The sequence below is a fragment of the Triticum aestivum genome, chromosome 5A, assembly GCF_018294505.1.
Source record: "Triticum aestivum cultivar Chinese Spring chromosome 5A, IWGSC CS RefSeq v2.1, whole genome shotgun sequence".
Classification (NCBI taxonomy): Eukaryota; Viridiplantae; Streptophyta; class Magnoliopsida; order Poales; family Poaceae; genus Triticum; species Triticum aestivum.
The window spans coordinates 251,019,708-251,032,092 of NC_057806.1; the positions used below are offsets into that span (position 1 = coordinate 251,019,708).

The window sequence follows — 12,385 nt, forward strand, 5'->3', positions numbered from 1 at the left end:
TTATATCTAAAATATGAAAATGCATCTTATAATGATACTAATGATATGTGTTTGGCATTCTGGATGTAAATGTTTTTCTCTACAAACTTGTTTGTGAGGTTTGACTTAAAAAAAACTATATGCACTATATTACAGAACAAGGAGTATAAAAAATTGGTTTAGGGGGGTTTAAGCAAAAAGAAAACCCTGCTCCAACAGGTCCTCACTTAGACTTAACACTCCTTGTGCCTCATGGTAACATCTTTGCGGAAGCAAAGAATGATAACATCAGTTTACGCACCGGCCTCCACTTCATCTCTTGCTCTAGTGATCTTCTCCATCGATAATGCTCAAATTGTTACAAGTATAGTTGCGTTTAAAGATAGATATAGGCCCTGTTTGGTTCAGCTTTTATCGCCGGATTCCGCTGCCGCGCAGCAGAATCTGAACCAAAGGGCAAACCCAGCAGAATCTGATTCCAGAAATCTGCTGCCAAAATCTGAACCAAAAACGGAAGCAGCCCAGGACGTGCTTTCCAAAATCTGATTCCGCTGCGGGCCAAAATCTGAAAAGGTTGTATCAGCTGGTTTGCCAAATGACCTACATCTTTTTCAAATCAGATTTTCCACAACTGTTTTTTCACAGCAGATTTTTCACAGCTACTTTTAGAAATCCACAGCCGAACCAAACAGGGCCATAAGGAGTTAGAGATAGATAACGTAATTTTTTTGGAAGGGCAAAATGCAGTATTATATACACGCATGATCCACAATAAATACATACACACACGCACACACACAATTCTATGTATGACCCAGTTGTATTATGTGTGCAGGATCCCTAATGAATCCATGCTTTTGACAGCAGTTAACCAAGTGTGTATGACCAGCAAGCAGATGTTTCAAACACACACACCCACTCTCTGAACCTGCAAATGCAACACGTGATCTGATTTCATGGTGCGTGCGCTGCAAGCGATAGAGTCTACACCTCATCTCCCGGCGCGTAACCTAGAGCGAGTGAAGATGCCTGACCTTCTCAATCGCCTCCTTGATCCTCCGCGTCGGCTCCTCATACAACATTGTCGGGTCGTCAAACTGAGCAGCGAGGCTGGGCTCGTCGAGGAACGCGCGGAAGGTGTCAGCCACAGAGCTGGAGAGCGACTGCAGGTTGTAACCACCTTCCAGGAAGAAGACGCAGCGGCCGCTGCACAGCTCCCTGGCCAGCTGCTTGATGCTCGACGCCAGCATGTAGAACGTGCCCGTCGTGAACTGCAGACCCGCTAGAGGGTCCAGCGCGTGCGCGTCGTAGCTGACAGAAGGGTGGGTGGAGTCAACTTCGTGTGTTTGTGGAACATCAATAGTTTAGATATAATAATACTATGAACAATTTTCATTGTCTACATGATTGAGATTCAGAATGAGAAGCCACCGTGTATTTGAACAACTCCAGAGAATCTTAACTTTCCTTTTTGGCATGTTTCTGTTCTCAAGATAATAATGTGGTTCTGAGGAACTCACCCAGCTGAAACGAGGATGATATCGGGCTTGAACCGCTGCGCAGATGGAGCAATGACCTCATCAAAGGCGCACCTCATTGAGTAGTCACCTGAGCCACCGGGCAATGGCAGGTTGAGCGTTGTTCCTTCGCCACTGCCCTGACCAATTAGGTTCATCTTACCAGTACCGGGATAGCTTCCTAGCTACATACACCAAATTCAGAAAAGAAAATGACTATCATGGTAATGGTAAAATAAGCCAGCAGTGAGTATGTAAGGTGATGGTCTGATAGACCTGGTGGGTTGAGAGGAAGAAGATGTCTGGATCGTCATAAAAGGCATCAGATGTGCCATTGCCATGGTGAACGTCAAAATCTATTATCATTACTCGCTTCAATCCATGTTGATGCTGAGCGTACCGAGCTGCAACTGCAATGTTCCCAAAGACGCAAAAGCCCATGGGACCTTCAGGAACAGCATGGTGTCCGGGTGGCCTTATTAGCGCAAATCCAAGAGGTGGACTTAGGCCCAGCTTTGATGCGGCAACCTAGGAAAACATACAACATTTCTTGGGAAACGAGCACTGCAAAGGAAAATTTACTAAATCATGAAATAAGAAACACGCTGAAACCACCGAGGAAATCAACTGGAAGAAAATTAGTTACCACTGAATCAACCAATGTAATTCCAGCACCAGCTGAAAGAAGTGATTCTGCGAAAGTCTACATAAACAATGAAATTACTTAGAGAAAGAAAAGGAATATCTAAATTTTGATGAGTACAATTGTACTCCCTCCGTCCCGTAATATAAGACGTGCAAAAACGTCTTATAATATAGGACGGAGGGAGTACATAATATCAGTTAAGGAAGTAAAGAATGAACTATCCGCCGAGTTAAAAGAAAACTAAGAACTATTCTCCTGGTCAAAGTAAAGTATGAACTATGAAATTACTTAGAGAAAGAGAAGGAATATCTAAATGTTGATGAGTACAATTGTACATAATATCAATTAAGGAAGTAAAGTACGAACTATCTGCCGGGTCAAAGAAAACTAAGAACACTCTCCTGGTCAAAGGAAAGTATGAAACTATCCTCCTGGTCAAAGAATGCACAAACTATCTTTGGGAAATAATTCAATCTTATCATAAGAAGTCATTCCCTTATTAACACTGCACAGAACAATATCATCTTGGACTTCCTCTATCATAAGTAAGACTAATAATTTCACTATCTGTTTCATTTTGTTTATAAAAAAGGGGCACAAAATGCTCCATCGCATAAACGAAACTCTGTTCATTTCAACAGATTAAATAATGTATCTGTTACATTGTTTAAACAATGGTTTGTCCTAATGTTCCTTTCAACTTTGCACTGAGAGATTGAGAGGTGCCAGAATAGTTCTGAGCTGCTAGGTGACATGTTTACAGGCAGCAAGCTATGCAGCTCTACCTAACATTCACAGCATGAATATCAAGACCTCAACTAATCACCAGGTCACTAGATAATACATTTTTTTTCCTTTTTTTTTGAAGGCAAGACCAAAATTTCTCTTGATTTAATAGGAAAATAGAAGGTTTATAAGTACAGCCTCTGGGAGTGCATTCATGAAACAGTAAAGTGCACAGAAGATTGCCTCTGAAAGGCTTAGAAAAAAGAAAAATAATTAAGAAAGTGCATAGAGCATTACAGTCTGTGTAGCATATGTTGGTCCAGTTCCTTCGATGAATATCAAACCTTCATCCAAAGCCTTACTCATAGCCTGCAATAGTGACCTCTTTAAAGCTGTTTTTTTATAGTCGGTTTGATATATTTTCAACTAACAAGATCTCAATTCTTTATTAAGTTGGGAAAAGGTAATGCAGATCAGAAGCAATTGCTATGAATTCTTCTTTTTCTTCTCTGCAAAGTAGGACTACGACAACAACAAAAACGCCTGATGGCAATTACCTTTTCGAGTCCAGTGATGTATGTTCTTGAATGAACTCGTGCAACATCATCAAGTGAAGCAGGGTAGAAATTTTGGATTTCAAGAACCTGTGAACCCCGATGCTGGATACAAAAAAAAAAGATGTCATATAGTTACAAGCTCATGTTAGAACGTTGATTTTTTCAGTGAGATGTGATACAGTACAAATGAGGATATGAGAAAGAAATATGCAAAACTTATCGAGATTTAACTGAAAACACTTAAATTGTACTCCCTCCGTTCTATATTAGTTGTCGCTTGTACTAAATCAGCGACAACTAATATGGAATGGAGGGAGTATCTTTTTCTTTGTTACTGTTTATCTATTTCTATAGTCCATTTTTAGCATGCAAGAACATGCAACTGCATACTTTTGGAAAAAATAGAGCATGCCAGTTTTAACTGAAGTATATGTACAGAGAAATTTAAAAGACAAGGGAAAAAATACATCTGTTAAAAACTTATAAATATAATATTACAAAAGGTATAAGAAGGCAAAGTTTTTTTTGTTGCTTACGTACCTTTGGTGTAAGCTCCAATTTTTCGAGAGCATCAACTATTGCTGGCACTCTTTTGTTTGATTCTGGATGTGCTTCCTAAATACCATTATACAGGGTATATTAGGATATAAATCAGACAACACAATTTGACATGTCATGATTATGCTACGATGTACCATTTATTTTACATAATTTACACTTTGGAGTTTGGACACACAACTTACACAATATGATTTGATACCAGGATGTCCCTAAGCAAGGATTGTATATAATATAGCTCGACAGTAACTTATTCTCTTAAAAGACTGAAGTAGCAAAACATAGTTGGATTAGGAGCCCAATCGACAAAAAATTGATAGGATATCTTTTGTATTTTAAACACTATAACCTTTATTCCCCTCAGTTTGATCAAAATTTAGTACCTCAAATCACCCAGCATCTACATATATATAATACTTGTGACGTAGATGTGAAAGCAGCAAAGCATTGGAGATAGCTTACCTTGTTATGACCCATGGCAGGAGAAGCACAATAGAGGATGCGAGCATCACGAAGCAAACTATCCGGCAAAGGTGAATCCTTTGGAGCACCATTTGCATGTGAGATAGAAGCTCCATCGTGACTCGTCGCACACTGTGCAGGCCGACCCCCATTCAGGTTCTGCTTTCTCCCGGTGGTTTGTAAGCTGCTCCAGGTTAGGGAATGATGTGTTCCATAGACACGGTACTGTCTGAGCAAAGGAAACACCCTTCCTGAGAGAAGTGGCAGGCAGTTGTCTAAATATGTCATAGAGGTCAGGTTACCGCCGTACACGTATAAACAGAAACAGACTTAGATGAGCATCAAAAGGATACCAAGAACTCTGGTAAACTGGGGACCTAGTTACGGCTGGGCATTTACACAAGCAGGTGGTGGGCAAGTGGCATCTACTAGTGGAAGTATGAATCGGCAAGTGATGAAGCAAGTGGAGCTACCGTCCTACCTCCAAGAATCGGTAGGGATCGTGGTATCCCCAGAAGCTCCATCACCTCAGGCGAAGCGCTCTCTCTCTCTCGCTCTCGCTCTCCTCTTATCCTCCCTCGGTTGAACAAGAGGAGCCGGAAAACCTCTTCCTCTCGCTAGTCGCCTCGCCTCGCCACTATCTCTCTGGGTCTCGGCTGGCCACACAACGACAACGGACCGCGGGATGGGCCGGGCAGAGCCCAACCCCACTCTCACTCACCCTGGGCCGGCCCAACCAGCGGCTCGGCTACAAAATCACCGTCTGTCGTCTTTCAATGGATTCTTTGACTATGTCTCAAAAAAATTGGATTCTTTGACTTGTTGGTTCGATTTCTCTTCTCAAAGGAACCCCCAACACCGCCGTCGGAGCAGCGGCGGCAGCAAGAGGAGAGGAGGAGCGAGATGGCGCCGCCCAGCAAGGAGCCGTGCAAGAAGGAGGCGTGCGACATCCAGGCCTGCCTCTCCAAGAACCTCTTCGATTCCAAGAAGTACGGCCCCGTCCTCTCTCCTTCTCTTGGCTCTTGCGGTTGCTGCAAGGGATTCATGCATAATTCTGGATAGTAACTGGGGGGTTTGGGAATTCGAGCTCGACGCTTGGGCATGTCCTGGGATTGGGATTGGGGAGACCTAGGCAAGCATTGGAGCTGGACCTAGGAAGAATTGGGATTTGGGAGCCATCATGACCTCATGCCACGGTGGACTTCCTACATATTTTTTTATTTGCTCTGATAGCGTGAGCATGTTTAGTTGGGTCTTGTTGTGGCACTCCATGTTTAGTTTCGGGTGCTTATTGCGTATCAGCATATGACCATTGCTAGACAGCATTATCAATATTTCCTGTTTTATATGCTGGTGTTTTGATGGCATCACCTATTAATTCATCATAAGAAATTTTTGTTTCTTGGAGATTTTTCATAAGAATACAAGCACTACTTCTCCCTTGTTAACACCCAAGCTCAAATAATGCTGCTCCGAGCAGCATTGTGGCACCACCTCCTCCAGCCCATGCGCCAAGGGTGGATGAGGCGAAGATGCCCAAGTTGTCAGAAGAACCCATTACCAATTAGGAGTGCTAATCATGTTTGCTTTTTAACAGGTGTTTGAAAGTTATTCAGTCACTACAATCTTGTTGTGAGCAATGCGAGTACAAATCAACACATTGTGGTTCTTTGTCGGGCTTGCTCAAAAACATTTCAAAGTGATGTAATAAGACTATCACTCAATAAAGGTAAGATTTATCTTTACAGTTACAAAATTTATTGAAATTCTGCAAGTTCACAAATTCCATCTATGTTTCTATATCAGCACTTGGAAGCTAGAAATTCTAAATAGAAGTCGGAATCGTGTGGTTGAGGTTTCTATCTGAATAAATTTATCATTAACCCGCTTACAGAAAAAGAAAGGTTTTATGTTTATGTTTATGTGTACATTAGTTACCTGTTAGATGGTGCTGCATTGTGAGTCTCTACTTTGGTTACAATGACGTCCTTTTTCGAATGTCTATTTGGGTTACAAGGAGATGCTTTGCTTAGATAATTTCTTTTTTCTATCACTGTGTACTTTGGTATGTGATAAATCTATCAAGACCAGGCACAGGCTAAAAATATAATTTATCATCTATGTATCTCCAGGTGTAAACATTAGCTTGTCTTCTTTGGCATCTCATTAAAGGTCTGTATAGATATCCTTGAGAAACCAAAGATTTTAGATATATTTGTGGATGAACTATAAGAACGCACTAAAAAGAAATATAACTTGAGGAAAATATGATACTTTCAAGACTGATGGAAGTGTCAGTGTAATCAACATAACTAAATTGCAGCATGAAACCAGCACATGGTCAGATTCGGCTAGCAGAATCAACCTCTTATTAGCATTGTGGTCTATTTTGAGACTGTAGATAAGCACCATAACAACTTGACCATAGAGTGGGCTAGCCATTATGTTATATATACAAAATTGTGTGCTGATTATGCTACTGACATACTGTTTTATGTTTTATTTGAAGGTTGAATAAAAAAAAGTAATCTAGTTGACAGAGGATGTTTGTCTTTGCAGGTAATTTTAGGTTTGCTTGGGAGTTAATCAGGATATCAGTTTCTCTAATCCATCATGGTACAGTATATGTAGATACTGAAGTTTACTTTACTTAGTGGATCCTGTTGAGCCTATCATATTTGGTTTCAGTATGGGTGCTATGATATGATGAAAGGAAGTCACATGCTCATCTATTTGATTGGCTTAATTATTATTATTTTCCCTACTTGCAGTATGACTGGGAAAAATAATAATGCGCCATCCTCAACCTGCAGAAAGGTGCTGTGGTTGCTAGTTGTTCGGTGCTGAGTTTGTCAACACATTTCTTTAAGAGGGATACTGATATTGCCGTATAGCTGTATTATCCTTTGTATTTCTTATTATGCCCATGTGCAGATATAATTCAAGAAAATAAGTGAACCCTGGCCTTGTTGTACACCAATCTGCATTTATGATATGGGAAGTGTTTTTTGAATTGCATTAGTGTTCGCCCTGCATGTTCAACGGTACAAAAAAAATCAAGTTTGTATGAACACGATGCACAGAAATAAGGTCAACTGATACTGTAACAGTTACTTAGCTCCATCTTTCTACAAGCTAGTGTGCAATTAGGATGTTGGATATGATTCCAGTCAGCAGTTAATCTGCCAGATCATATGATGTCATTATCCTGTTGCTTAGCATTTGTGGCTAGTCTCAGGTTATTTGTGATTTGATTATGGTATTACTCTCGTTGGTGAATTCGGTACTCTGTCATGACTACCTTAGCTTGTACTCCCTCCGTTCCAAATTACTCGTCGCAGAAATGAATGTATCTAGAACTAAAATACATCTAGATACATTCATTTCTGCGACGAGTAATTCGGAACGGAGGAAGTACTAGAATAGAATCTTATCTTGTGTGATGCAATACCTACCAAGCAAGTGCAGATTGGTATGCATTGCAAATGACCTCAAGCTGACATGTGCATTACATTCTGCACAACTGTTTTTCGCTGTCCACTTGGGAGTTGGGACCAACCACAACCAGTTTGTTGGTGCGTCCCCCACACATGTCCATTCCTGAGCTTGTTGCTTATCTTCCATGGGTGTTTATCATCCGCTTAAGCACTAGTAGTATGAATTACGCAAGTGAGGCTGGTTTGTATTTTGGAGATCCTTTGTATTTGACATGAATAAAGTTTTATCTCGTTAAAGCTGCTTTTGTTTCTTTATGATAAATTAGCAAAATCTAGCACTAGTAGGATGGGATGATTTCCTTGTGGAAAGATGAGGAATCTCTTGAAGCCATTTTCATCAGTTCAAACTGACTTCTTTCTGAGTTTAGCTGCCATGTCAAGTCACAGATGCAAAACCATTGTGATAGGTGACTCGATTAATTCTGCCATGATGATTTCCACTAAACTGTTAGTGGGTGCCTGCACTACCCATGTTTTGCATGATGGTTGATGAATGCCAAAGAAGAAAGAGTGAATCATCTTTTCAATCTTCCAAACTAACTTAGGTTCTGAAATCTGAAATGTTTTCCAATCTACTCCCTCTGTTTCAAAATGTTAATACAAAGTTGGGTCATCTATTTTGAAAAGGAGGGTATGAACATGCAAACCATGATAATATCGAACAGAACCCATAGCCAGAATTGAGCAGCACAAGGCTCTGAAGAGCCGCGCAAACGAGGGAAAAGAAGAAGTGATGTATTTATCGATCGAGAATGCGATATTATATATACACCTGAGATTGATTTATGCACGCATCTATATAATTCTCGCATCCACACTGCTGTCAGTTTGGTGGCGTCTTCCTTGAGGTGGTGCTGGACTTGCGTGCCAAGAAGAGCTTCTTGAGCAGCTTGAGCATCATCATCAAGCTCAGCCTCCTTCGCCAGACCACGCTGCTCCCGGTACCGGAGGCGACGACCACATCCACATGCTGGGATGGTATTCCGTCGCCTTCACCAGCGTGCCACGCCTCGCTCGACCACTCCATGCTCAGTGGGCACGGCTGCGGCGCCCGGGCCAGCTCCTCGTTGAAGTCCTCCCACAGCATGTCCATCTTGTGCTCTTCCATGACGGCGAACCTCTCGGAGCGGCCCCCCGGCCCCGGGTAGACGTCGTTGTTGGGGTTCCCGGCTTGCTCGGCGGCCGAGAAGCACCGCCGGTGATGGTCGTGCGCTCCCGCGTCGGCCGGGACGACGAACCATGGCGGCGGCGAAGTGAAGTGAGGGGAAGGGAGCTTCTTGGCGCCGCACGGCACCGGTGGAATGGTAGGGCATGTGAAGTCCTCCACCATGGCTGTGTTTGTCTGTGTAGGACGAACCTATGGACGACTCTGAGTCTATGTCTGAATGATGTATTCGTGGAATTGCCAATGGAGGTTGCAACTTCTTATCTACCTCTCCAAATGCCTAGAGGCTAGAGGGAGTATGTCTACGGCTGTTTCTTTATCTCTCAAGCTCAAGTGATGGTTGGCGAATGCGAGTATTATAATTTGGTGGTTGGCTTTATGCTAATTGGCTTGATTAGCTTGGCCTATCAGGAGACGCCAATCAGCAAGCACCAAGACAAAAGGACCTACTAATTAATTGTTAATGTCTAGTTGCAACATTCCAAGGTCATGATATACAGCTAGAGCTCGACATGACAACAAAAATTATTGGGCCCTAGAGAATGTGCAGTTCAGACATAACTGAGCCTGAAAGTAATAAGGCCTTTTTTGGTTCATAGGATAGGATTATCATAGAAATAGGAATCTTATAGGAAATGAGATGACATGTATCTCAAATCCTATGAGTAGGAATAGGAAACAAGATGTCATTTGGTTGACACCAAAGGAATTTTTTCATTGAGTTTAGGCTCTTTTTTATTTTCCTATGAAATGTGGAGGATAGGAACCAATCCTATGTAGGAATAGGAATCCATTCCTATGAACTAAAGGGCTCTAAAGAAAAAAATCCTATAAGAATCATATCCTTTAAAATTCTTATGAAATTCCTCTAAACCAAAGGAGGCCTAAGCTTTTTCTCTTTTTGCTGTTAAAATAAATCAAGTGGAGTGTTGGTTGGGAAACAGAATCAGGCAAGCTCCAGCATAAACTGTAGTGATGTTAGGGGTAGCGATGTGAGTTAGAAGAGAGAGGGAGGGATTTGGTGGAATTGTCGTTTGTATTGCTTGAGCCTCATGGGCATATATATAGGAGTACATGATCTACTTAGAGTACAAGGCAAGCCAGAATATTTCCTAGTCTAACCTATGTTTCCTAATACAATCACGTTACTCAACACCCCCGCAGACATAACGGTAGCGACGCAGACGGTGAGACTGGAGAAGAATCCGAAGGAAAGCCGACGGACACCCCCCACAGTCGTAACGGTCGATGCATCGCGGAGTCGTGGCTGGAGTGGAAACCGACGAGGTTGCTCAAGCAGGCGGTAGCCCTTTGTGTCGTTTGTCGATGTAGCCAAGAGCGTGGGTGGTGGAGCCGTGGTTGAGGTAGCCGTGCGAAGAATGCCGTGGTCGATGTCGAGTCGGGGAGGCCGGTGTCGAGGAAGTCGTCGTGGAGCCGTAGGCGCAAGGGGGCGCCGAGTTAGCATGGGCGCAGTGGTGTCGAAGTAGTGGTGCACCGGAAAGAAGATGTGGCTGACGACGCGTCGCGGCGGGTTTGCCAAGCCCGGGGACATATCGTGGACGAAGGCACGTACCGGTGTTGCCAGCACCGGGCATGCTAGACGGACGAAGACGAAGTTGACGAAGCGCCGACCAGGCTTGCCAGGCCCGGGGACACGTCGTGGATGAAGGCATGCATCGGTGTTGCCAGCACCGGGCATGCGTAGACGAGGGACCTGCACGAGCTGTCCGCCATGTCGGAGAAGTCGGAGGGACCAGCAGAGAAGAACTCAATGACGATTGCGGCGTCCATCGGCGCGGTGCCGATGTCACCAACGGTGGTCGGAGTAGACGAAGTGGTCAGGGTAGATGACGGCGACGCTGGTGACGGGCTAGTGCTGGACGAAGACGAACGGGGTGGACGGGCGGCGGCGGCCAAAGAAGAGCGGCGGCGGCTAGGTTAGAAGTGCGGCAGCAGTGCTCAAAGTAGGCGAAGAACTCTGACAGCGTGACGAAGACCGGCGCGGACGGTGGCGTTCCCGCGCCAAGGAAGACGGTGCGGCACATACCACGGGAGGTCGACGCGATGTGACGACGGAGCTGACCGCGGGCCGCGGCGCTACGGCCCGAAGGGGCGACGCAGCGGCGGCAGGCGGGTCGGGGCGACGCAGCGGCGGCAGGCGGGTCGGGGCGACGCAACGGCGGTGCACGAGTCGGTGCAGCCGCGGGGACGGTCTCGGGGCGGTGGCGGGGACCGCGTATCGCGGAAATACGGCCCGAAGGGGTGACGCATCGGCGATGCACGAGTCAATGCAGCCGCGAGGAGAACCACGGGGTGGCGGCGCTGTAGCCCAACTGGGCGACGCAGTGGCAGCCCGATGCTCGATCGGTGGAGAGGCGCGCTGAACTCGGGGACGATCTTCACGGGACCTGCGGAGGCGCGCATAGCCGACGGGCCAGGTCGGTCGCATGACGTAGATGAGGCGAATCGCGGCGGCGAGCAGGTGATCAAGCCGATCGCGCGCGAGGTCGGGGACGCCGCTCAGTGGAGGCGTGGTGGCGGCGGAGTCCATGATGAAGCCGGCGACGACGGACGCCGTGGGACATCGCGGACAAGCTTGTCAGCACCAGCACCCAAGCTGCCAAAGCAGCGCCGGCGCCTGGGCAGTGAGGCCCGAGCGACCAACGGAGCAGCGACATCCGAGTTGAGGCAGCCGACGAGCCTGACGTAGCCGTCCCGACGCAGCCGAGAACGAGGCCGGCGAGGTAGACCGCCGGGCCGCTGTGCAGACGCGGCGAAGGCGGGTGATGTGGATCGGTGGGCGGGTCGGCGCGCGAGCGACGACTATGATTGGTCGTCGCATAGTGCGAGGCCGCCGGGTCGGGGCGATGCAAGTGTCCCGGTCGAAGCAGGGCGGTGACGGCCGGCGCAGGGCAACGGGCGGACTGACGCGCGGACGACGGCTGGCCCGGACGGGCCCCCTCGGCGCGCGTGACCGTCGGGTCGAAGGAGAGGCCGGCTGGTCGCGCCGGGGTCGGAGTAGAGACGCACGGAGTCGAAGGCGGCGGCGGGCGATGCAAACCAATCAAAATTAGATCGAAAAATCAAAAAGAAAAATGCCAATCAAAACGACCGGCGAGAGAGCGAAAAAAAACCCAAAGCAAGGGCTCGAAAAAAAACTCTGTAGAGTAGCCGGCCAGCACGGCCGGTGGACGAACGCTAGGTACGGGCGGCGCGGCCTCCGACGACGGTCATGGAGACCGACCGCCCCGGGGGCGGCGCTTGGATGCGGAAGCGAC

The 12,385-nt window shown here is 46.0% G+C and overlaps 3 protein-coding genes across 5 annotated transcripts; 1 reads left to right on the top strand and 2 right to left on the bottom strand.

Moving 5' to 3' along the window:
* Positions 1 to 683: 683 nt before the first annotated feature.
* Positions 684 to 5,117, bottom strand: LOC123102904 (histone deacetylase 14). Of its 2 annotated transcripts, none has more exons than XM_044524366.1 (9): positions 4,927 to 5,117; positions 4,446 to 4,696; positions 3,966 to 4,040; positions 3,426 to 3,527; positions 3,166 to 3,237; positions 2,143 to 2,199; positions 1,773 to 2,024; positions 1,500 to 1,681; positions 684 to 1,290 (listed from the first exon to the last, which is right to left on the bottom strand). In XM_044524366.1, the coding sequence occupies exons 1-9, from the start codon at positions 4,967 to 4,969 to the stop codon at positions 990 to 992; spliced, it is 1,335 nt and encodes a 444-aa protein (XP_044380301.1). In that variant the 5' UTR covers positions 4,970 to 5,117; the 3' UTR covers positions 684 to 989. The 2 variants fall into 2 exon arrangements, with proteins under 2 accessions (XP_044380301.1, XP_044380300.1); XM_044524365.1 differs by having other exon boundaries at positions 4,446 to 4,720; positions 4,927 to 5,061.
* LOC123102907 (cx9C motif-containing protein 4) lies at positions 4,972 to 7,463 on the top strand. Of its 2 annotated transcripts, XM_044524368.1 has the most exons (5): positions 4,972 to 5,206; positions 5,292 to 5,434; positions 6,043 to 6,174; positions 7,005 to 7,061; positions 7,217 to 7,463. In XM_044524368.1, exons 2-3 carry the CDS (start codon positions 5,349 to 5,351, stop codon positions 6,146 to 6,148), a joined length of 192 nt encoding a protein of 63 aa, XP_044380303.1. In that variant the 5' UTR covers positions 4,972 to 5,206; positions 5,292 to 5,348; the 3' UTR covers positions 6,149 to 6,174; positions 7,005 to 7,061; positions 7,217 to 7,463. The 2 variants fall into 2 exon arrangements, with proteins under 2 accessions (XP_044380303.1, XP_044380304.1); XM_044524369.1 differs by lacking the exon at positions 7,005 to 7,061 and having other exon boundaries at positions 5,154 to 5,434.
* Positions 7,464 to 8,661: 1,198 nt separating this feature from the next.
* On the bottom strand, positions 8,662 to 9,452 carry LOC123102906 (uncharacterized). Its single transcript, XM_044524367.1, has one exon. It carries the CDS (start codon positions 9,270 to 9,272, stop codon positions 8,766 to 8,768), a length of 507 nt encoding a protein of 168 aa, XP_044380302.1. The 5' UTR covers positions 9,273 to 9,452; the 3' UTR covers positions 8,662 to 8,765.
* Positions 9,453 to 12,385: the final 2,933 nt, after the last annotated feature.